The 26,191-nt window shown below is 43.1% G+C and overlaps 1 protein-coding gene across 5 annotated transcripts in view; it reads left to right on the top strand.

Moving 5' to 3' along the window:
• Nucleotides 1–26,191, top strand: part of dlec1 (DLEC1 cilia and flagella associated protein) — a 209,298-nt gene that overhangs the window by 116,063 nt on the left and 67,044 nt on the right. For all 5 annotated transcript variants that reach the window (XM_072254199.1, XM_072254200.1, XM_072254195.1 and 2 more), the window contains 5 exons: nucleotides 4,282–4,435; nucleotides 9,217–9,327; nucleotides 17,065–17,195; nucleotides 19,821–20,000; nucleotides 24,781–24,857. In XM_072254199.1, the coding sequence (XP_072110300.1) occupies nucleotides 4,282–4,435; nucleotides 9,217–9,327; nucleotides 17,065–17,195; nucleotides 19,821–20,000; nucleotides 24,781–24,857 (653 nt within the window). The remainder of the gene's footprint in view (nucleotides 1–4,281; nucleotides 4,436–9,216; nucleotides 9,328–17,064; nucleotides 17,196–19,820; nucleotides 20,001–24,780; nucleotides 24,858–26,191) is intronic.

Raw genomic sequence — 26,191 nt, 5'->3', positions numbered from 1 at the left:
CTGTCCGCCAGAAAAAGTGGGATCTCCCGGTAGCCACCCATTTCAATTCAACTTCCCATTCCCATTCTAACATGTCAGTCCAGGGCCTGCTCTACTGCCATGATGAGGTCACACTCAGGTTGGAGGAGCAACACATATTCTGTCCAGGTAGCCTCCAACCTGATTGATTTGTTGAACTCCCGGAAAATGCCCTCCTCCCATCCTGTTCACCATTACCCATTTGGGTTTCCCTCATTCATCTTATCTTCTTACCTGCCCACCTCCTCCCTCTGGTGTTCCTCTTCCTCCCTTTTCTTCCATGGTCTTCTCTCCTCTCCTATCTGATTTCTCCTTCTCCAGCCCTTATCTCTTTCGCAAATCAACTTCCCAGCTCTTTACTTCAAACCCTCCCCATCTCACAATTTCACTGATCACCCACCACCTTGTGCTTCTTCCACCCCTTCTCCTTCTTCCACCCCTTCTCCTTGCCTCACTCTGACTCCTCCTCTTACTCTCCAGTCCTGATGAAGGGTCTCGGCCTGAAAGATTGACTGTTTACTCTTCTCCTTCGGTGCTGCCTGACCTGCTGACTTCCTCCAGCATTTTGTCTATGTTGCCTTGGATTTCCAGCATCTGCAAATTTTCTCATGTTTGTGAAACTACTAGAGGTCATAGGTTAGGTTAAGAGTGAAAGATGAAATATTCAGGGGGAACTTGAGGGCGAACTTTTCACTCGGAGGATGGTGAAAGTGTGGAACGAGCTTCAGAAAAAGTGGTGGCTGAGGGTTTAATTTCATGGATGGGAACTGTATGGAGGGCTATGGTCCAGGTAAGGGTTGATGGGACCATGCAAAATAACAGAGCTTGTTTCAGTGACTGACCAGAAGACACAGGACTTGAATGAGGCCATTTAGCCCATCGAGTCTGCTTCACCATTCCATCACGGCTGATTTATTATGCTCTCAACCCTATTCCTCTGCCTTCTTCCAGTAACCTTTGGTGCCCTTGCTAACCAAGAAGCTATCAACCTCCGCTTTAAATATAACTAATGGCTTAGCCTCCACAGCCAACTGCGGCAAAGAATCCCATAGATTCACTGCCCTCTGACTAACAAAATTCCTCCTTACCTCTCTTCTACTGGGAGTCCCTCTATTCTGAGGTTGTGCCCTCTGATCCTAGACTCCCCCACTAGTAGAAACATCCTTTCCACATCGAATCTATCTACCCCTTTCAATATTCGGTAGGTTTCAATGAGATCCCCGCTTGTTCTTCTAAACTTCAGTGAGTACAGGCCCAGGGCCATCAAATGCTTCTCATAAATTAACCCTTCCACGCCCTGAATAATTTTTGTGACCCTCCTCTGTATGCTTTCCAATGCCAGCACCTCTTTTCTCAGATAAGGGGCCCAAAACTGATTACAATACTTGAGGTCCTCCATTGATCAAGGTTGACCATGGATGGTACATCCCAGCTGTCTGCGTGATAGGCTAGCCAAGGGAGTACTACATGGAGAGCAAGCTGTTATCCGTGTAGCAGGCTCCCCCTCTCCACACAGCTGATAAATCCAAAGGAACTGATACAGTTTGGCATCAGCAGCATTGCAGGATTTGCCAGTCAGCATTGAACTCAATGTAAGACTGCCTTAGAGACTCCAGATCCAGATTTACTCCTGAAGCTTTCCCCATGAGTTAGTATAGATGCAAGGCAGTGGATGTTTGAGATCAGGGTTTTCAAAAAAGGATCTAGTGCTTTCCTGGTGTACATGATAAGTAAACTCTCCTCAGGCTTCCTGCTGGATATAATGGCTCAAAGCCCAGGAAGATTTTATTCATCAGAGTTTTCTTTCTCCTAGATGGGCTGCCACCCATGGCTGACAAGACCATCTGCCTGAAGCTATTGGTTTTAAGGTGTCGTGACCCGCCTTTGCCCTTTGTCCTGTCAGTAGAAATGTTTCCACTAAGCCTAGTTGCTAAGCCACATGTGAAGGCCAGGAGCTGGATTTGGTTGTCAGAGGTTATTTGAAACAAAATGTCATTGGAAGCATTTATTAGGTAGTGGGAGCTTATCCCCACCCCGCCACCGACCTCCCCTTAACCTCACAATACTCTAATGACTCTATAATCTCTACTCAAACTTGGCTGGGTAGTCTTATATGAATCCTTATATGAATTTGAAGATAGCTCACTATAATAACACCATAAGACACAGGAGCAGAGTTAGATCATATGGCCCATTGAGTCTGCTCTGCTATTCAATCGTGGCTGGTCCTTTTTTTAATCTCCTCAAGCCCATTTCCCAGTGTTCTCCCCGTAACCTTTGATGCCATGTTCAATCAAGAACCTATCAATCCCTGCCTTAAATACACCCAACAACCTGGCCTCCACAGCTGCATGTCATAACAAATTTCATAAATTCACCACCCTCTGGCTAAAGAGGTTTCTCTGCATCTCTGTTTTGAATGGACGCCCCTCTATTCTGAGGCTGAGCCCTCTTGTCCTAGACTCTCCCACCAGGGGAATTAACCTTTCCACATCTACTCTGTCTAGGCCTTTCAACATTCAAAAGGTTTCAATGAGATCCCCCCTCATCCTTCTGAATTCCAGCGAGTGCAGACCCAGAGCCATCAAATGTTCCTCGTATGATAACCCTTTCATTCCTGGAATCATCCTTGTGAACCTCTTCTGGACCCTCTCCAATGCCAGCACATCTTTTCTAAGATGAGGGACCCAAAACTGTTCACAATTCTCAAGATGAGTCCTCACCAGTGCCTTATAAAGCCTCAGCATCACACCCCTGCTCTTGTATTCTAGATCTCTTGAAATGAATGCTAACATTGTATTTACCTTCCTCACCACCGAGTCAATTTGCAAGTTAACTTTTAGGGTGTTCTGCACAAGGACTCCTAAGTCCCCCTGCATCTCAGATTTTTAGATTTTTTCCCCATTTAGAAAATAGTCTCACATTTATTTCTACTACCAATGTGCATGACCATGCATTTTCCATCATTATATTTCATTTGCCACTTTCTTGCCCATTCTTCTAATCTGTCTAAGTCCTTCTACATCCTACCTGTTTCTTCAACACTACCTGTCCCTCCACCAATCTTCATATCATCTGCAAACTTGGCAACAAAGTCATCTAAATCATTTATATACAGCATAAGAAGAAGTGGTCCCAACACCGACCTCTGCGGAACATCACTAGTCACTGGCAGCCAACCAGAAAAGGATCTTTTTATTCCCACTGGCTGCCTCCTATCAATCAGCCAATGCGCTAACTTTCCTGTAACACCATGGGCTTCTAACTTGGTAAGCAGCCTCATGTGTGGCACCTTGTCAAAGGTCTTCTGAAAGTCCAAATATACAACATCCACTACATCCCCTTTATTTATCCTACTTGTAATCTCCAAATTAAATATTCAGCATTCTGGAGGCAAGTTAATCACAGGAAAAAAATCTGTCATTCAAAATTCTGCTGCCTGTATCTTAATGATCCATTCATTTATCACTGCAGTAGTCTGATGTTCCTTTAAACGGAAGTTAAAGAACTTTAAAGAAAAAGGAACAGAAAGCTGTACAGATAGGATAGAAGACTGATGAGGAGAAATAATGTGAGCATTTAAAGTTCAAAGTAAATATTATGAAAGTACATATCTGTCACCATATACTCCCCTGAGGTTCATTTTCTTAGTGGCATTTACAGTAGAACTAAGAAATCCAATAGAATCAATGAAAAACTACACATAAAGACAAATAACCAATATGCAAAAAAAAAGAAATCATGCAAATACAAAAAAAAATACACAGAACATGAGTTGTGGAATCAGTTCAGTGTTGAGATGGGTGAAGTTATCCACTCTGGTTCAGGAGCCTAATGACTGAGGGGTAATAACTGTTCCTGAACCTGGTGGTGTGGGACCTAAGGCTCCTGTACCTCCTTCCTGATGACAGGAGTAGGAAGAAAGCATGACCTGGATGGTGGCTATACTCGTCATGATTTTATACACCTCTAAGATCACCTTCATTTTCATAAGTATGCTTCAATGCAAAAAGTCTTGTGAAGTGCAGTAGTGCGTTTGTGCATTTCATTATTCCACAATGTGCTGATGGGAGGACAATCATTTTTTTCAGTGATGTTGGTTGAAGGATAAGTATTGGATGGGACATTGGAGAGAATTACCATTCTTCTTTGAATTAACTACCTGCAGAGAAACATTAGGCTAACGTCTCATCCAAAAAAAAAGCAGGCCACAAGTGAGGAACTCAGCAGGAAGAATGTCTGGTAATGTGCTCCTCTCTATAGTTACATTGCAGTGCAGGCTGAGGTCCAGGAGGTGCAGGTCTGCCTGCTGAGTTGTGCCATCGTTTTTGACGAGATCTACATTGGTGTTCCAGCACGAGAGATGGCAAAACTGTTTAACCAAACAATGCTGCCTGCGAAATGCTCCTGGGGAGAGGTAAGTCTGAAGAACCTCTGTGCCCTGCATATAACATCAGTACCTCCTTTTTAAACAGAAGAGATACACCTCTTTAAGATCAGCTCTGATTCTATTATTCTTCAATGAAAAATTCTTGTGAAGTGCAGAACTGAGTTTGTACATGTCAAGATTTCACAGTATTCTAGGAGCAGACAACCATTTTTTTTCTTTTGGTTGAGGGTTAAGTATTGGATGGGACTTTGGAGAGAATCACCACTCTTCTTTACATTAACCACCTGCGGTGAAACAGAAACCTTCATCAGGCTAACCTCCCTTTAAACCTAAAGTAGCCAGCACATCATACCCACTTACTGTTACAGGCTCTCTAACATAGAACATAGTAGGTAGGATAGAAAAGCACAAGACGGGCCCTTCAGCCCACAATGTTGTGCTGAGCTAATTAAACCAATGTCTCCTAATTAATCTGATCCCTTTCCCCTGCTCATTGACCACATCACTCCTTCACATACCAATCTGCGAGTCTCCTATGTTATCAGCTTCTACCACCACCCCTGGCATTGTCGTCCAGGCACCCACCTCTCTGTATGTAATAACACTTGCCCTGCAGTTCTCCTTTGTATTTTACCCCCTCTGACCTTTAAAGATGAGCTGGGAAAATGATACTGGTGTCTCTCTATACCTTGCATGATTTTATAAACTTCATTCAAAATCTCAGTCCACCCCCCGCCAATCTAGAGAAAATAGCCCAAGCATGTCCAGCCTCTTCTGATAGCACATGTTCTCCAAGCCAGCCAGCATCTTGGTGAACTTCCTCCGCTCTGTCTCCAAAGTCTCCACATCCTTGCTGTATAGAGGCCATCGGAATTGAAAGTAATATTCTACAAACGTTTGTAAATGTGTAAATAAAGTTTTATAAAGCCGTAACATTACTTCAAATCTCTTCCTAACTTGCCACATTAATTTATTTGGCCTCCCCCTAACGTGGACATTCCCTTTCTTAGACCATAAAATATAGGAGTAGCTGATCCATTTTCCCTCTCAGCCCCAATCTCCAGCCATCTTCCCATATCCTCTCATGCCCTGGCCAATCAAAAAATCATTTTTCTACACATTGCAGTTCTGACAACCAATATCATTAGTGTGTTTCCCATTCCACAGATGCTGCCTGACCTGCTGAGTGTTTCCAGCATTTTCTGTGTTTTCTTTTTAAATTTTAGATTTGGAATTGGAATTGGATTTAAAGTATCTCAATTTTTAAAAAAATTACATGAACTTCTTGGTGTATTTCATGTGTTGAAGTGAGCTATGAATAAAACCAAATGTTGTATTGTTTTAGCCCAACTTAGACAGAGAGGGTAGGAACAGAAAGTTCTGGCAGATGAATGCGTGGCTGAAGAGTTGGTGCAGGGGGCAGGGGTTCAGGTTTCTGGATCATTGGCATCTCTTCTGGGGAAGGTCTGACCTGTACAAAGAGGATGGGCTGCACCTGAACTGGAAAGGGACTAATATCTTGGCGGACAGGTTTGCTAGAGCTGTTGGGGAGGGTTTAAACTAGTTTGGCGGGGGGTGGGGGTGGGAATCAGAATGTGAGTGCAGAGATTAGGGTAGAAGGACATGGGCATGATGCTGTGTGTTCTGAGTTGGTAAGGAAGGACAGGCAGGGGACAAAACATAAATGTAGCCAGTTAGAGAGGTTGAAATGTGTCTATTTCAACGCTAGGAAGGTTAGGAATAAAGGGGATGAACTTAGAGCATGGATCAGTACGTGGAACTACGACGTTATGGCCATTACTGAAACTTGGCTGGAGGAAGGGCAGGATTGGCTGATGCAGGTTGCGGGGTTTAGGTGTTCTAAAAGGAATAGGATGGAAGGTAGAAAAGGGGGTGAGTAGCATTACTGGTCAGGGATAGTATCACAGCTATAGAAAGGAAGGACGCTGCAGAGGGAGTGTCCACTGAGTTGGTGTGGGTGGAAGTCAGAAATAGGAAGGGATCAATCACTGTGCTGAGAGTAGTTTATAGGACCCCAAATAGCCCTTGGGACACCGAGGAGCAGATAAGCAGGCAGATTTTAGAATGGTGCAGGAAATACAGGGTTGTAGTTATGGGTGATTTCAACTTCCCTCATATTGACTGGCACCTCCTGACTGCAAGGGGGATAGATGGGGCTGAATTTGTCAGGTGTGTTCAAGAAGAATTCCTGACACAGTATGTGGACCGGCCGACGAGAGGGGAGGCCATACTGGATCTAGTTCTGGGTAATGAACCTGGTCAGATGGCAGACCTCTTGGTGGGGGAGCATTTTGGTGAGAGTGACCACAACTCCCTTAGCTTCAGCATAACTATGGAAAAGGATAAAAACAGACAAAATGGGAACGTGCTTAACTGGGGAAGGGCTAACTATGAAGAGATAAGGCAGGAACTAGCAAAAGTAAATTGGAAACAGAAGTAATGTGGAGGAAGTTTAGGGGCCACTTGTGCTGGGTTCAGGACAGGTTTGTCCCACTGAGACGAGGAAAATGGTAGGAAAAGGGAACCTTGGCTGACAAAACATGTGAGGCAACTCGTCAAGAGGAAGAAGAAGCATATGTTAGATTTAGGAAGTGGGAGGGGGGGGAATCATGAGAAATATAGGGTAGCCAGGAAGGAGTTTAAGAAAGGACTTAGGAGAGCTCGAAGGGGGCATGAGAAGGCCTTGGCATGTAGGATTAAGGAGAACCCCAAGGTGTTCTATGTGTATGTGAAGAACAGAAGAATGACAAGAATAAAGGATAAAGAAGGCAACATGTGCCTGGAGGCGAAGGAAGTTGGGGAGGTCCTAAATGAATACTTCGCTTCAGTATTCACAAGTGAAAAGGACCTTGATCAGGGTGAGGTCGAAATAGAACAGGCCTGTGTGCTGGACAATGTGGAGATTAAGGAAGAAGTGTTGGATCTTCTTAAAAACATCAAGATTGATAAGTCCCCAGGGCCGGACGTGATATACCCCAGGTTACTATGGGAAGTGAGAGAAGAGATCGCTGGAGCAGTAGCTATGATCTTTGAATCCTCTTTGGCTGCAGGTGAGGTGCCATAGGATTGGAAAATGGCAAATGTAGTTCCCTTGATTAAAAAAGGTAATAGGGAGAATCCTGGGAACTATAGGCTAGTGAGTCTTACATCGGTGGTCTGGAAACTATTGGAAAGGATTCTTAAGAATATGATCTACGAGCACTCGGAGAAGTACAGTCTACTGAAGGATAGTCAACGTGACCTTGTGAAGGGAGGGTCATGCCTCACGAGCCTAATTGAGTTTTCTGAAGAGGTAACAAAAGAAATTGATGAGGGTAGGGCAGTAGATGTGGTCTACATGGATTTTAGCAAGTCATTTGACAAGGTCCCCCATGAGAGACTCATCCAGAAAGTCATGAGGCATGGGATCAGTGGAACCTTGGCTGTTTGGATAAAAAATTAGCTTACAGGAAGAAAGCAGAGGATAGAAGTGGAAGGAAGGTATTCTGCCTGGAGGTCGGTGACTAGTGGAGTACCGCAAGGATCTGTCCTGGGACCCCTGCTCTTCGTGATTTTTACAAATGACCTGGATGAAGAGGTGGAAGGATGGGTGAGTAAGTTTGCGGATGACACGAAGATTGGGGGAGTTGTGGATGGAGCTATAGGTTGTCGAAGGTTACAAAAGGATATAGACAGGATGCAGAGTTGGACAGAAAAGTGGCAGATGCAGTTCAATCTGGTAAGTGTGAGGTGATGCATTTTGGAAGGACAAACCAGAAGACTGAGTACAGGGTTAATGGTCGGTTACTTAAGAGTGTGGATGAACAGAGGGACCTTGGGGTTCAAATCCATACATCCCTCAAGGTTGCTGCACAGGTTGATAGGATAGTTAAGAAGGCTATGAGATGCTAGGCTTCATTAATAGGGGAATTGAGTTAAAGAGTAGAGAGGTCATGTTGCAACTCTACAAATCTCTGGTGAGACCACACTTAGAGTATTGTGTTCAGTTCTGGTCACCTCATTATAGGAAGGTTGTGGAAGCTATGGAGAGGGTGCAGAGGAGATTTACCAGGATGTTGCCTGGATTGGAAAACAAGTCTTATGAGGCAAGGTTAGCAGAGCTGGGACTTTTCTCTTTGGAGCATAGAAGGATGACAGGGGACTTGATAGAGGTCTACAAGATTATGAAAGGCATAGATAGGGTGGATAGCCAGTACCTGTTCCCCAGAGCACGAATAGCAAACACCAGAGAGCATATGTACAAAGTTAAGGGAGGGAAGTTTAGGGGAGACATCAGAGGTAAGTTTTTTTTTACACAGAGGGTTGTGGGTGCTTGGAATGACTTGCCAGGGATGGTAGTGGAGGCTAAAACATTAGGGGTATTTAAGGGCCTCTTGGACAGTCACATGGATGAAAGAAAAATAGAGGGTTACGGGGTAGTGTGGGTTTAGTACTTTTTTTTAAGGAATATATGGGTTGGCATGACATTGAGGGCCGAAGGGCCTGTTCTGTGCAGTAGTATTCTAGTGTCTAGTGTCTAGATGGAATAAATTATTGCTATAGCTGTGGTAATACTAACTGGGTATAGAAGAATAGGTAGTGAAGAATTGGAAGTCTGTAACTATCTTTCAAATGTACTCATGCCTTCATTAAGTTATGTTAATTGAAAACTTGCAACCTCTTCTTAAACCTGGCAGATAGTTTTCTATGGTTTGAAGGTACTTTGCTGTAATGAAATATTCAGAGTTCATTAAAGTTGTTGTGTTAAGGACCCTGTCTGATTATACATATCTTTCTTTGTTAATAAGGTGCACAAAAACTATGCACATCAATGTAGAGTCAAAATCAGCCCAGCATGCATCACCTTGGGACCAAATGAAGAGGCAGCAGTATACATAGAGTTAACAGTACTCAGCGCAGTGAGTGTTCATGTCAGCAGATGCTGTCAACTTAACTTTCTTTATTGCATGACTTATAGTATAATACCGAATATAACTGTGCATCACAGTAAGAGATCATGCAGCTAAATTAGCTTCAGCTAGCTTTCACAAAGTACCGTACTTTCCAATTATTGCCAATCCCCCACCCCTTTTGCCATGTCAGAGCGTGGTAAATATTGTCCAGTTCATTACTTGCTTCCATAAGACCATAAGACAAGACAAAGGAGCAGAAGTCGGCCATTCGGCCCATCGAGTCTGCTCCGCCATTTTATCATGAGCTGATCCATTTTCCCATTTAGTCCCACTCCCCCACCTTCTCACCATAACCCTTGACACCCTCACCATAACCCTTGATGGCCAGTTCATCTTCATGGTGTGTGTTGCTTTAAGAAGGCCAACAAGATGTCTGCCACCTTGACCACTCTCTTTTCTCACTTCTACCTTCTGGGAAAGAGCTTGAAGGCCTGGGTATCCAGAAATGAAAAATCTCTTCCCCACTGCTGTTAGAATTCTGAACTGATCGTCTCCTTCCTATCAGAGCTGCCAAGTTCTTGTTCTCTTCTACCTAGTCCGTAAGGCCATAGACATAGGAGTAGAATTAGGACATTTGGCCCACTGAGTCTGCTTCGCCATTTCATCGTGGCTGATCTATTTCTTTCTCAACACTATTCTCCTGCCTTCTCCCCATAACCTTTCATGCCATGACCTAATCAAGAACCTATCAACTTCTGCCTTAAATGCACCCAGTGACCTAGCCTCTACAGCCACCTGTAGCAACAAATTCACCACCCTCTGGCTAAAGAAATTGCTGCTCATCTCCGTTCTAAATAGACGTCCCTCTATTTTGAGGCTGTGCTCTCTGGTCTTAGACACCCGCACCAAAGGAAACATCCTCTTCATATCCTCTCATCTAGGCCTTTCAACATTCAATAGGTTTCAATGAGATCCCCACTCATTCTTCTAAATTCCAGCAAGTACGGGACCAGGGCCTTCAATCGCTACCCATATGATAACCCTTCCATTCCTGGAATCATTCTCTTGAACCTCCTTTGAACCGTTGCCAATGTCAACACATTGTTCCTTAAATAAGGGTCAAAGCTGCTCACAATACTCCAAGTGAGGTCTCACCAGTGCCTTATACAGCCTGAGCATTACATTCTTGCTTTTATATTGGATTTGCTTTCCAGTCACCACCAATTTAACCTGCAAACTAAACTTTAGTGAATCCTGTATGAAGACTCACAAATCCCTTCGCACCTCAGGTTTTTGATTTTTTTTCTCCCTACTTAGAAAGTGGTCTCTGCTTTTTTCCCTTCCACCAAAGTGCATGACTGTACCCTTCCCAACACTGTATTCCATCTGCCGCCTCTTTGCCTGTTCTCCTAAACTGACTAAGTCCTTCTGCAGCCTCTCTGCTTCTTCAACACTACCTGCCCTCCATCTATCTTTGTATCATCCACAAACTTGGCCACAAAGCCGTCAATTTTATCAACCAAATTGACGACATAAAACATAAGAAGAAGTGGTCCCCACACAGTGTCCTGTCCAACACTACTAGTCACAGGCAACCAATCCGAAAAGGATCCCTTTATTCCCATTATTTGCCTCCTGCCATTCAGTCAATGCTCTATCCATGCTAGCATCTTTCCCGTAATACCTTGGGCTCTTACCTTGACTAGCAGCCTCAAGTGTGGCACCTTGTCAAAGGCCTTCTGAAAATCCAAATACACAACATCCACCAATTCTCCTTTGTCTATCCTGCTTGTTATTTCTTCAAAGAATTCCAACAGATTTGTCAGGCAAGATTTTCTCTTAAAGAAACCTTGTTGAGTTTGGCCTATTTTGTCATATCCCCTCAAGTACCCTGAAATCACATCCATAAAAATCAACTCCAACATCTTCCCAACCACTGACATTAGACTAATTGGCATGTAATTTCCTTTCTTCTACCTCCCTCCCTTATTAAAGAGTGGAGTGCCTCTCTCAGTTATTGTTCTGTTTTGCACTACAATTTTTGCATCATTATGTTGTTTTTCTGTTCATTGTGATATTCATTGCTCTATCTATTAGTACCATGTATACTGTTTACTCAGTGAGCTTCATGCAAGCAAGACATTTCATTGCATGCTGGTGTTTATGAGAATATGGTAACTGGTCAAGTCACATAGCACACACGCCAGGACCACCAGACTCAAAAGCAGTTACTTTCCCCAAGCAGTAAGGCTGATCAACACCTCCACCCACTAATTCACGCCTCCACACCCCCAAACACCACTACTTTATCATTTCCTGTCAGTCACCTGATGTAATGACACACCTGTTCCTGGTATCACTTTTGGGTGTATAATCAATCTATGTATATAATCTATCTTGCGTATTTCTATTTATTGTGATTTGTTATTATTATTGTGTTCTTTATCTTATTGTCCCATCTTGTGATGACACTGCCTAGAAAAAGGCAATGGCAAACCACTTCTGTAGGAAAATTTGCCAAGAAAAAATATGGTCAAAACCATGATTATCCATGTAATAGGACATGGCACATAATAATGATGATAATGATTTTTTAATGTTTTTTTGTGCTGCATCAGGTCCAGAGTAACAATTATTTCATTCTCCTTTATACTTGTGTACAGGAAATGACATTAAACAATCTTGAATCTTGAATTTTTCCTATTTATGTTTTTCCATTCCTCTTGGAAAGTTATTGTGCAATCTCTTTTTTTTTAAGCCACTTATACTTCCTTTATCTTCATAAGCTGTTTAGAAATTCCTACCCTAGTTAATAATTTCAGGTTACCCTGGATTTAGGGTCTTCACCTTAAATTTAGGGACCCAGCACCATGGTCCTGGAGGAACACTGTTTCATTTTTACTGTGTACTGTACCAGCAGCTTATGGTCAAAATGACAATAAACTTGACTTCACTTCAGGATCACACCACTTCGATGGAGAGTAACTGTGCAGATGTCCCTCTCGTAGTTATTCGTATGAACAATGTGATGCAAACGGTTCAAGATCTCATGACCATTCAAGCTGTTGTGGATGCAGTGCAGGTTTCCATAGACATACAGCAGGGGCAGAATTAGGTTTCCACTGTTTGAGGACTATAAACACACTCTCTCATCAGCATATTTTTTTGTGTGGTGAATAAGTCCATTGGACTTCAAGTAGTTGGGTTCTGTGCTGTACACCTCCTTTTTCACCTGATGAAGAAGCTCAAGCAGCTAATAGAACATAGAACCTTATGGAACAGTACAGTGCCTTCGGCCCACAATGTTGTGCCAACTTTTAACCCACTCTAAGATCAATCTAACCTTTCCCTCCCACGTAGTCCTCCATTTTCTATCATCTATGTGCCTACCTAAGAGTCTCTTAAATGTCCCTAACTTATCTGCCTCTACCACCACCCCAGGCAGCACATCCCATGCACCCACCACTCTCTGTGTAAAGAACCAGCTTCTGACATCCAACCCAGTGACCCACTACAGGTAGTACAATATTACCACCACCCTTTTAGACAGTATAGTTGAGGGCACAGCAAATCTCTGAGTGAAAAGAAAATTTAACTTTCTTTTGGTTTCTTCACCTTAAATCTGTGCTTTCTGATTATGAGTCATGTCAGCATCTCAATTTTTAAGTTTATTGTTGCTATATGCACACAAGCATAAGGCACAAATGACATAAGACCATAAGGTATAGGAGCAGAATTAGGCCAGTTAGCCTGCCAGAATTAGCCCGCTCCGCCATTTCATTGTGACCAATCCATTTCCCTCTCGGCCCCAATCTCCTGTCTTCTCCCTGTATCCCTTCATGCCCTGACTAATCCAAAATCTATCAACCTTTTCTTTAAATGTACCCAATGACTTTGTCTCCATAGCTGCCTGTGACAATGAGTTCCACAGATTCACCACTCTCTGGCTAAAGAAATTCCTCCTCACCTCTTCTAAAGGGGCAACCCTCTATCCTGAGGCGAAGCCCTCTGGTCTTGGACTGTACCACCATATGAAACATCCTTTCCACATTCACCCTGTCAAGGCCTTTCAATATTCGATAGGTTTCAATGAGATCCCCCTCCTCCTTCTGAATTCCAGCAAGTACAGGCCATCAAACGCTCCTCATGAAAATTAACTTTTTGCAGCAGCCTCATGGTACATTACAAGGACAAACCTGAAGTAACATAAACTTTAGGTAACATAAATAATTATCTTAACAGTGCCAAATAAACAACATATATGTAACACTAATACACTATTTGTCAAAACCCTTATGTTTGTTAAGTCCTGGAGGGAAGCCAGTCCTGTAGGCAAACAGTGACGTTATTGTTGCAAGGTATTCTTGATCAGGTCAGCTCCACCCTTCAAAAACTTGTAGGTCATAGTCTCTGCTACAGATATTAATCTTTTGTTGAACCATGGCAAATGCAGTTCTGTTTCAGATTAATCCTAATGGGACAACATTGTGCAAATGTTAAGCAAAGAGCAAAGTTTGTATTCAGAAAAACAAGTAGCAGTTACAATGAATAATCAGGATATAGATTATCATGTTAACATAGATAATCTCACAACATAAAACTGTAAATTTAAAAATATAGTTGCATTAGCAGAAGACAGATATGATTTAGAAACGATTGAGTTGTTCAGGGTATTTCTCCACCTCCACTAGGGCGAAAGTAAATAGTCTTCCTGCTTTTCCCACAAGAGATTCTGCAGATGCTAAAATCCAGAGCAGCACACATAAAATGCCGGAGGAACTCCACAGGTCAGGCAGCATCTTTGGAAGTGAATAAACAGTCGATGCTTCGAGCTGAGACCCATCATCATGACCAGAAAGAAAGGGGAGGAAACCAGAATAAGAAGGTGGGGAAGGGGAAAGAGTACAGGCTAGAAGGTGATATGTGAGTCAGCCTGACCCTCATCTCCAGTCCTGACACCTGCCTGTTCAGTCTTTCTGGGCTGGCACTTAAATCATCCAAACACTGGATGGTGCTGCGCACAAGTACCTGGGCTCTGCCACAGCGATACTCTCTGGGTCTAGACCTCGCTGCCCAGCCTGAAACCATTCTTGATATGTCCAAGTCGGCTTATCGCTTACAGCGATCCAACCTGACTGCCGGTTTTGGGGGATGGGCACTGAGACTCCTTACGAACTGCTCACTCCAACTCCACCTCCAACTCCGACTCAGACTCAAACTGACTCCAACGTGTTACACTTCAACTTTGCAACACACCAGCACGGCTCATCCCTCAAGTCAGCTTCACCTTCGCTTGCCTCTTCATTGTTTGCGGTGACAGTTTACCATGATTTACTTCAGAAAAGGTGTTATTAATAATTTAGTTGTATGTCTTACCTTTTGAACTACCAGTAAGCTGTTGCCCAACTTCAGTAGCGCCATCATAAACCGAAAATGGGAATAGGGATTGGAATTAAAATGGTTGGCCACTGGGAAATCTTGCTTTTTGTGGTTGGAGCAAAGGTGCTCAACAAAATGGTACACCTGTATGAAGTGGCAGTCCTGATGAAGGGTCTCGGCCCAAAACATCGACTAAACTCGTTTCCATAGATGCTGCCTAGCTTGCTGAGTTCCTCCAGCATTTTGTGTGTGTTGCCTATATAACATCTCTCCTTATTCTCCTGTGCTCTAGTGAATAAACTCCTAACCCATTCAACCTTTCCCTCTAACTCAGGTCCTCAAGTCCTGGCAACACCCTTGTAAATTTTCTCTGCACTCTTTCAAGCTCTTTAAAGAGATGGAATGAGTTTAATTTGGCATCATAGTTGGCACAGGCATTATGGGCTGAAGGGCCTGTTCTGTTCAATTTTTTCAACTGGCAAAATTGAACTACAAGATTTGCATTGAACGTGATCAAATATCAGAGGATTACTCAAGTTCAAGCAATGGTCATGAAATTGCCTTCCAGAGAATAATACTATCTTGAAATAATTAATGAGAAAAGGTTATTAAAAGTGTTAGTGCTGTTGGTTAATTGACATGTCCCATATCCACAAACTACACCACCTATAAAGACAAGTGGAATAGGCACATGCAATAGGAACACCGTTGGCTCCAGTTTCCCTTGAAGTCATAAACCCCTCATACCTATGTATTTAGGCATTAGATTAGATTATAAGGACACGCAGTCCTCTTTCATTGTCATTTAGTAATGCATGCAGTAAGAAATGATACAATTTGTTCCCCCAGAATGATACCACAAGACAAACCAAGACTAAAAAAACTGACAAAAACCACATAATTATAACATATAGTTACAACAGTGCAAGCAATACCGTAATTTGATAGAAGAACAGACCATGGGCACGGTTAAAAAAAAATCTCAGAGTCTCTTGAAAGTCCCATCATCTCACGCAGACAGTTGAAGGAAGAAAACTCTTCCTGCCATGAGCTTCCAGCGCTGCAAACTTGCCGATGCAGCATCCTGGAAGCACCCGACCACAGTCCGACTCAGAGTCCGTCCGAAAACTTCGAGCCTCTGACCAGCTCTCCGACACCGAGCACTGAGCACCACCTCTGCTGAGCGCTTTGACCCCGGCCCCGGCAACAGGCAATAGGCAAAGCCGAGGATTTGGGGCCTTTCCCTCCAGAGATTCTCAATCGCACAGTAGCAGCGGCAGTGAAGCAGACATTTCAGAAGTTTCTCCAGATGTTCCTCCGTGCTTCTCATGGCTGTCTCCATCAAATCAGGATTGTGCACAGCATCCTACTTCACAAATACGATATCAATTCAGAACGGCCGCGCGTGCTGCGTTGCACTGCCATCTTCTCCTCCCCCATTTTATCAAGAAATTAAACTGTATATTGCCATTTCTGTCCAACAAATTTTGAAAAATGGGAAGGGAACTTTAAAGGTACAAAGATTCATTTAATATCCAAGAACGTATACAGTATACAAGCTGAAATTCATATTCTTCACAGACATCCATGAAACAAGAAACCCCATAGAATGAACTTAAACTGAAACACACAATTGCTGGAGGAACTCAGCAGTCAGGCAGCATCTATGGAGAGGAATAAACAGTTAACAGTTCGAGCCCCGGCTCTTCATCAGTACTGGAAAGGAAGGGGGAAGAAGCCAGAATAAGGTGTAAAAACTGGCAGGTGATAACTAAGAAGAAGAAGGAAGGTGGGTGGGAGAGGGGTGATGAAGTGAGAAATTGGAGGTGACAGGAGAGTATAGCAAGACATGGGAGAAAGGGAAGGAGACCAGAACAGGGATTGAATAAAAAGAGAAGGTGGAGGAGGGGAGAAATTTCCCTCTCCTGTCAGATTCCTTCTAATTCAGCCCTTTAGTTCTTCCACCTATAATCTCCCAGTTTCTTACTTTATTACCCCTCCCCCAGCAGCCCAACTTCCCCCTCACCTGGTCTCACCTATCACCTGCCAGCTTGTACTCCTTCCCCTCTCACCTACCTACCTACTCTGGCTTCTTCCCCCTTCCTTTCCTCTCCTGATGAGGGGTCTCGGCCTGAAGCATTGACTGTTTGTTCCACTGCATAGATGCTGTCTGACCTGTTGGAAGATTAGCCTCTTTTCCAGAGAGTCACAGAGAATAAGCGTTCTCCATGACAGGTCACCCATCAACAGCATTTTACACCATTTGTGCAGCTGGAAAGAATTAGGATTATAACTGTTATTGTAGGTTTTTGTAGGGTGCATCTTCAGCCTACAGCCATTTGTGCTTGTGTCTCTGCCTCTCAGGATGAACTAAATGGAGCTACAGTATCGTGCACAGTGGAGGAAATGAAGGAACCACTTTTGCTGGAATTATATGCTAAACCAAGAGGCTTGAATATAACTTACAGCATTCCTACTGATGATCATGAGGAGAGGTAAATCCTGACTCATCGTGAATTATTGTTCCCGTAGAATTATTAGTAGCACTGACTCATGGAACCTGAGTTCAATTCCTTTTTAATTAAACAAATTATTCTGAAAGTTCAACTCTTTTTTTTTCTTCTGTCTGCTTCTTAAACCCTTCACTCCTGCTGGGACATACTGTAGGCCACCAACAGTGGCTCGTCGGAATCCTCTTACCGGAACAGTCTTTCAAATGGTCTGCAAGTATAGCCCTTCTTCCAGGTGTATCCTTCCTCTCCCAAGGATGAGGTCTTTGGAGCTTCTGTTGGCGTGTCTGTAGCATTGGGTTTTTGCGAGATGAAGTTGATAGCCCCATGACCGAACCCACTCTGGGTTTGTGACCATCCACAGGGGAGTTTATCTTCTGTCACAAACTGCAAAATTTATCTTTCCACAATCTTATCATTCTTGAAACCTCTAAGTAATCAGAATCAGGTTTATTATCACCGGCATGTGAAATGAAATTTGCTAACTTAGCAGCAGCAGTTCAATGCATACATAATCCAGCAGACAGAGGAAAAAAAATAAATTAAATAAAACATAATAATAAATAAACAAGTAAATCAATTATGTATATTGAATAGATTATTAAAAAATGTGCAAAAACAAATACTGTATATTAAAAAAGTGAGGTAGTATCCAAAGCTTCAAAGTCCATTTAGGAATCGGGTGGCAGAGGGGAAGAAGCTGTTCCTGAATCGCTGAGTGTGTGCCTTTAGGCTTCTGTATCTCCTACCTGATGGTAACAGTGAGAAAAGGGCATGCCCTGAGTGCTAGAGGTCCTTAATAATGGATGCTGCCTTCCTGAGACACCGCTCCCTGAAGATGTCCTGGGTACTTTGTAGGCTAGTACCCAAGATGGAGCTGACTAGATTTACAACCTTCTGCAGCTTCTTTTGGTCCTGTGCAGTAGCCCCTCCATACCAGACAGTGATGCAGCCTGTCAGAATGCTCTCCATGGTACAACTATAGAAGTTTTTGGGTGTATTTGTTGACATGCCAAATCGCTTCAAACTCCTAATAAAGTATAGCCACTGTCTTGCCTTCTTTATGACTGCATCGATATGTTGGGATCAGGTTAGATCCTCAGAGATCTTGACACCCAGGAACTTGAAGCTGCTCACTCTCTCCACTTCTGATCCCTCTATGAGAATTGGTATGTGTTCCTTCGTCTTGCCCTTCCTGAAGTCCACAATCATCTCTCTTGTCTTACTGACGTTGAGTGCCAGGTTGTTGCTGCGGCACCACTCCACTAGTTGGCATATCTCACTCCTGTACGCCCTCTCGTCACCACCTGAGATTCTACCAACAATGGTTGTATCATCGGCAAATTCGTAGATGGTGTTTGAGCTATGCCTAGTCACACAGTCATGGTATAGAGAGAGTAGAGCAGTGGGCTAAGCACACACCACTGAGGCGTACCAGTGTTGATCGTCAGCAGAGAGGATATGTTATCACCAATCTACACAGATTGTGGTCTTCCGGTTAGGAAGTCGAGTATCCAATTACAGAGGGAGGTACATTCCCTCAGTCAGGACTGTGGGAATGATGGTGTTAAATGCTGAGCTAAAGATGATGAACAGCAAACTGACATGGGTGTTTGTGTTGTCCAGGTGGTCTAAAGCCGTGTGGAGAGCCATTGAGATTGCGTCTGCTGTTGACTTATTGTGACGATAGGCAAATTGCAATGAGTCCAAGTCCTTGTTGAAGCAGGAGTTCAGTCTAGTCATGACCAATCTCTCAAAGCATTTCTTCACTGTCGATATGAGTGCTACCGGGCAATAGTCATTAAGGCAGCGCATATTATTCTTCTTTGGCATTGGTATAATTGTTGCTTTTTTGAAGCAAGTGGGAACTTCCGCACGTAGCAGTGAGAGGTTGAAAATGTTCTTGAATACTAACTAGCTATGTGAAAGCATAGATACACAGTTGGTAAAATACATGAGAAAGAAAGGATACACGTGTGCTTACTATGTAGCATGTTAAGAAACTGGAGCACCCGGATGAAGCATGCATGGTCATGGACAAAACATGCAAACTCCTTACACGGACCGGTGGAGGTCAAAGCCCAATGGCTGAAGCCCAGGGTTCAAGTCCACTGGGGAATTTGGAGACCTGATGTATGTGAGTCCAACGGAGGCAGGAGGCCCTGAGGTGGCCAGTCCTAGGGTTGGAGGACTGTCTGTGTGTGTGGAAGGGAGGAAGGAAAAGGACTTGTTTTGCTGCTGTTGTTTGGTTGCTGCTCTTCTGCTGAACATGGAGGACGTGCTACGTTGGCTCCGAAATGATTGTGGGCTGCTCCTAGCACATCCTTATGTTGTGTTGGTTCACGTATTTCACTGTAGGTAAGAGAATCTGAATGGGGATTTGAACCCTGATTGCTAATCGCTGGCACTGCAAAGTGTTACGCTAACCACTATGCGACCATGCTGTTGGTTAATGCATTACTTTAGCCTTTCAGTTTACACCACTTCAGATTGCAATATTTGCACCATTAGTGCTTGTCATTGTACTTATTACTCTGTGAGCTTTAAAGAACAAGGAATTTCATTGCACCCGGATGAATCAGTTAATCTGATCTGATCTTCTCTACACAGTGACTTGCTGGTTCTGGACTTCAGTGAAATGATGGTGCACAACACTATGAAGAGAAAGCTACTAATTACCAACAACACTGCCATTGCAGGACCGTTCAGTCTGGAGGTGGAGTACTTCAGCAGTTGCCCGCCCCTTCCCCCTCCCATCAGCAGGCCACCCCATGGATCTCCGTCCAGTCAGTAAGTGGTACTGTCACAGAAGCTTGGGTCTGAGTAGCTCGTTATTCCCATTCTGTTCACCAAAAAGTCGAGTGAACGACAAAGAATTGAACAGAAGGAAACAAAGCACAGACCATTTGGTCCAGCAAGACGATGAGACCATAAGATATAGGAACAGAATTAGGCCATTTAGCCTATCGAGTCTGCTCCACCACTTCATCTTGACTGACCCAATTTTCCTCTCAGCCCCAGTCTCCTGCCTTCTCCCCATGTCTCTTCATGCCCCGATCAATCAAGGGTCTATCAACCTCTGCCTTACATATACAAAAAGACTTGGCCTCCACAGCTGCCTGTGGCAATGAATTCCACAGATTCATCACACTCTAGCTAAAAAAAATTCCTCCTCATCTCTGTTCTAAAAAGACCCCCTCTATTCTGAGGCTCTGTCCTCTGGTCTTAAACTCTCCCACTGTAGGAAACATCCTCTCCTCATCCACTCCATCAAGATCTTTCACCATTCGATAGGTTTCAATGAGGTCACCCCTCATTCGTCTGAATTCCAGTGAACAGAGGCCCAGAGCAATCAAACACTCTTCATATGACAAGTCTTTCAAACCTGGAAACCTCCTTTGAACCCTCTCCACTTTCAGCACATCCTTTCTAAGATAAGGGGCCCAAAACTGCTCACAATACTCCATGTGAAGCCTCACCAGTGCTTTATAAAGTCTCAACAATAAATCCATGCTTTTATATTCTAATCCTCCTGAAATGAACACTAACATTGCATTTGCCTTCCTCACCTCAGACTCAGCTTGCAAATTAACCTTTAGGGAATCCCGCACAAGGACTCCCAAGCTCCTTTGCACCTCAGTTATTTGCATTTTCTCTCTATTTAGAAAATAGTCAACCCTTTCATTTTTTCTACCAAAGTGCATGACCATACACTTCCCGACACTGTATTCCATCTTTGCTCATTCTCCTAATCTGTTTAAGTCCTTCTGTAGCCTCTCTACTTGCTCAAAACTACCTGCCCTTCCACCTATCTTCATATCGTCTGCAAACTTTGCAACAAAGCCATCAATTCCATCATCCAAATCATTGACATATAATGTAAAAAGAATCAGTCCCAACACACTAGTCACTGGCTACCAACCAGAAAAGGCCCCATTTATTTCCACTCTTTGCCTCCAGCCAATCAGCCACTGTTTTACCCATGCTGGAATCTTTCCTGTAATATTATGGGCTCATAACTTGTTAAGCAGTCTCATGTGTGGCACCTTGTCAAAGGCCTTCTGAAAATCCAAGTACCAACATCAACCGATTCTCCTTTGTCTATCCTGCTAGTTATTTCTTCAAAAATTCCAACAGATTTCCCTTGAGGAAATCATGCTGATTACAGCCTATTTTATTATGTGCCTCCAAGTCCCCTAAAACCTCATCCTTAACGATCGAGTCCAACATCTTCCCAGCCACTGAGGTCAGACTAACCAGCCTATAGTTTCCTTTCTTCTTCCTCTCTCTGTTCTTGAAGAGTGGCGTGACATTTGCAATTTTCCAGACTTCCAGATCATTACTAATACCTCCATGATCTCTTCAGCCACCTCTTTCAGAACCCTGGGGTCCATGTGATTTATCTACCTTCAGACCTTCCAGTGTCCCAAGAACCTTCTCTATAGTAATGGTAACTTCATATACTTCATGACCCCTGACACCTGGAGCTTCCATCATACTGCTAGTGTCTTCCACAATGAAGACTGATGCAAAATAGTTATTTAGTTCATTTGACATTTCCTTGTCCCCCATTACTACCTCACTAGCATCATTTTCCAGTGGTCCAATGTCCATTCTTGCCTGTTTTTTTACACCCCATTGTATCTGAAGAAACTTTTGGTATCCTCTTTAATATTATTGGCTATCTTATTTTCATATTCCATCTTTACCTTAATAACTTTTTAGTTCCCTTCTGTTGGTTTTTAAAAGCTTCCCAATCCTCTAACTTCCCACTAATTTTTGCTCTATTATATGCTCTCTCTTTGGCTTTAAAGTTGGTTTTGACTTCTTGTTAGCCACGGTTGTGTCGTCTTTCCTTTAGAATACTTCTTCCTTCTTTCTCTTTGGGATGTCTATATCCTGTGCCTTCTGAATTGCTTCCAGAAATTCCAGCCATTGCTACTCTGCCGTCATCCCTGCCAGTGTTCTTTTACAAACAATTTTGACTAACTTCTCTCTCATGCCTCTGTAATTCCCTTTACTCCATTGTAATACTGATACATCTGACTTTAGCTTCTCCTTCTCAAATTTCCAGGGTGAATTCAATCATATTATGATCACTTGTCCCTAAAGGTTCTTTTACCTCAAGCTCTCTAATCAATTCTGGTTCATTGCACAACACCCAATCCAGAATAGCTGATTGCCTCATGGGCTCAACCACGAGTTGCTCTAAAATGCCTTCCCTTAGGCACTCTAGAAATCCCCACTCCTGGGATTCAGCATCAACCTGATTTTCCCAATCTACCTGCATTTGAAACAAGAAGTATCACCACCCATGTGGACTTTGGAGCTTCACCACCATCTCAGGGAACTGGTCATGGGTATGAAGTCATGTTGACATTCATAGAATTGGGCAGTTTAGAGGAGCTGCAGGAAGCTCTGTGGACTCTCAGCTGGTTGTATCAAGTTTTCATGTTCACCCTGTGGGTTTGCTCCTGATGCTCCCGTTTCCTCCCTCAACTCAAAGACGTGCTGGATGTTAGGCTAATGACAACTAAATTATAACTCATGATACCAAATAATCTCTTAATCCCTAATGATATTCCCTGCGATCCAACAGTACCGTTCAATGTTAATGAGTGTAAGTGGATGCAGGTGTACAAATCATTGGTACTTTGTAGAGTTTTGTTCGCCCTATTGTAGGGAACAAAAGGGCAAGCTAGAAAGAGTGTAGAGAAGGTTTACAAGGATATTGCCAGGACTAGAGGGTCAGAGATAAAGATGAAATATAATGATTAATGAATGTTCTTTGTCACATGTACAGTACATCAAAACATTGAATCGTACTGTGAAATGCAGTGTTTGAAACAGCAACCAATACAGTCCTCACAACACGCTGGAGGAACTCAGCAGGTCGGGCAGCATCCGTGGAAACGTTGACTGATCGTTTCCATGGATGCTGCCCGACCTGCTGATTTCCTCCAGCGTGTTGTGAGTGTTGCTTTGACCCCAGCATCTGCAGGGTATTTTGTGACCAATACAGTCCAAGAGGTGTGTAGAGAGACACCCACAAATGCCACCATGTTTCTAGCACCAACATAAGATGCCTACAATTTACTAACCTGTATGCATTTGAAATGTAGGAGGAAACCTGAAAAGCATGTGGTCATGGGGAGACCGTACAAACTCCTTACAGCCAGCGGCAGGATCGAACCCTGATCACTGGCACTGTAAAGTGCTGCACTAGCCACTGCACTACCATGAGGTATAGGGAGAGGTGGCCAGGCTAGGTGACTTCATAGAAGTGTTTAAAATTAGGAGAGGCACAGATACAGGTGGATGGTTACAGGCTTTTCCCTAGGGTAGGAGAGTCCAAAAACAAAGGACTTAGGTTTAGGATGAGAGGGAAAAGATTTAAAAGTGCCCCAAGGGGCAGTTCATTTTACGTGGAGCTGAGTATATGGAGGAAGTGGTTGAGACAGGTACAATAGTACCATTTAAGATAAAGATTAATTTATCACATTTATGGTGATATGTATGTACTTTGAACATGTACACTGAAACATGGAAACAAACATTGAAATGCATCATTTACCTCAACAACCAACACTCTGAATATGTGCAGGGGGCAACTCGCAAGTGTTGCTGCAGCAGTGCCTGGAGGGACATAGGACAAATGCAGGAAATTGAGACCATCTGGGTGGGCACCGAAGGTCCTGGCTCCATACGGTGTAGCTCTATGACTTTAATGAGATTCCCATTACCCATTTTCTGATAACTCGTTGAAGGGATAACCTGTAATCAATTACCCAGGAGCATTCTTCTATTATCTAAATATATTTATTGATCAGTTTCTCTTGGTTTGGTTTATTACTATTACATGTACAGTGAAGAGCTTTTGTGTGTGTACCATCCAGATAGATCATTCCATACATTCGTACAGTACATCAAGGTAGTTAAAAGGAAACAAAATACAGAGTGAAATGTTGCAGTTATGAAAGAAGTGCTGTGCAGGTAGATAAATAAAGTGCAAGGGCCACAACAAGAGAGATTGAGTTCATCTTATGGCATGCAAGAGATCTGATAATGGCAGGATAAAAGCTGCCTTTGAGCCTGGTGGTAGGTGCCCTCAAGCGTGCTTATCTTCTACCTGATGGGAGAGGGGAGAACAATGTCTGGTGTGGGAGGGGCCTTCGATTATTTTGGCAGCTTTACCAAGGCAGTGGGAATTGTAGATGGGGGACTAGTGGGGAGGCTGGTTTCTGTGATGGACTGCACTGCATGCACAGCTCTGCAGTTACTTGTGGTATCAAGCAGAACAGTTGTAACGCATCAGGTTAGGAGGGTTTCCTTAGCAATTATTCTGTATGTGTTCAATATTATTGTTTGTTGATCTCATGATATTCCCGATACTCAATTAGCAACACAATTATAACCTGCTTATAGCACAATAAGTACTTCACAGAATCAATTATCAAACAAAGGTTTTAGAACAGGTGAACAAGCTATTTCCATATTTCCATGATTCTGAATTATATGTTCTGCTTATTGTCAATGAATAACTCTGTGTCCTGTGCTAATAATACTAAAGCTCAAGAACACCTCTCCTGAAGAGAACAGTGAGCCTTACAGAAGGTCCAAGCAAGTCACAGGACCAGCTGCAGCGTGGTAAGAATAGAAGGCGTTATATCCTCATAGTAAGTACGTCCAACATAGAACATTACACCATGCTACAGGCCCTTCAAACCACAATGTTGACGTGACTCTAAGATCAGCCTAATCCTTCCCTTCCATATAGACTTCCATTTTCCTATCATCCATAGAACATAGAAGAGTAGTGTACAGGAACAGGCCCTTCAGCCCACAGTGTTGTGACAAACCAGCTGAAAATTAAATCAACCCCCCCCCCAAAAAAAACTAACTCCCTCCTACCTACACAATGTCCATATCCCTCCATCTTCCTCACATTTTCGTGCCAGGCCAAATGTCTCTTAGAGGCCTCTAATGTAAAGTGCAAAGTAAAATTTATTATCAGAGTACAATACATGTCACCGCATACAACCCTGATTCTTTTTCCTGTGGGCATACTTAGCAAATCTGTAGAACAGTAACTGTAAACAGGACAATAGACAACAAACTGTGACTTTATAGAAGTGTTTAAAATATAAATAGCAATAATATAAATATATTTATATAAATATAAATAAATAGCAGTAAATAACGAGTATGAAATAACAAAAAAAAAGTCCTTAAAGTGAGACCATCAGTTGTGGGAACACCTGAAATAGGCTTTTGTTCAAGAGCCTAATGGTTGAGGGATAGTAACTGTAGTACTTCTTGGACCTTCAGGTCTTCTTCCTTGGTAAGTACTGAAGCAAAGTACCTCACTCACATTCTCTTCCTCCAAACAAATGTTCCTCGTGTTCCCCTGTTCATCCTTGAGTGGTCCCACTCTCCCCGGAGTAATCCTCTTGCTCTAGATGTATGTATAGAATGGCTTGGGATTCACCTTAATCCTAGTTGCCAAGGACTTTTAATGCCCTCTCCTGGCTTTTCTGATTCCCTCCTTTGGTTCTTTTCTGGCTGCTTTATAATCCTCATGTACTCCTTTTGATCCTAACTTCCAAAGGCTTATATAATTTTCCTTTTTCTTCTTGACTAAATTCATCACCTCTCTGGACATCCAAGGTTCTCTTATCTTTCCATCCCTGCCCTTCCTTCTAAAAGGAACTTTGATATCTGATATTTAAACATCCCCCGTATGTCTGATATGGACTTGCCAATAAAAAGGCGTTCCCAATGAACTCTGCTTAGTTCTTGCCTAATGCCCTTATTATTTGCCCTGCTCCAATTTAAAACCCTCATGCAAGGACTATACCTATCCTGATCTATTACTATCTGAACGTTAAGGAGTTGTGGTCACTGTTCCCTAACTGCTCACCCACTGAAAGATCAGTCACTGGTTAGGTGTATTACCCAATACCAGGTCCAGTATGGCCCCT

The sequence above is a fragment of the Mobula birostris genome, chromosome 3 (genome assembly GCF_030028105.1).
Source record: "Mobula birostris isolate sMobBir1 chromosome 3, sMobBir1.hap1, whole genome shotgun sequence".
Taxonomy (NCBI): Eukaryota; Metazoa; Chordata; class Chondrichthyes; order Myliobatiformes; family Myliobatidae; genus Mobula; species Mobula birostris.
This window is presented reverse-complemented; position numbering and strand designations above follow the sequence as displayed.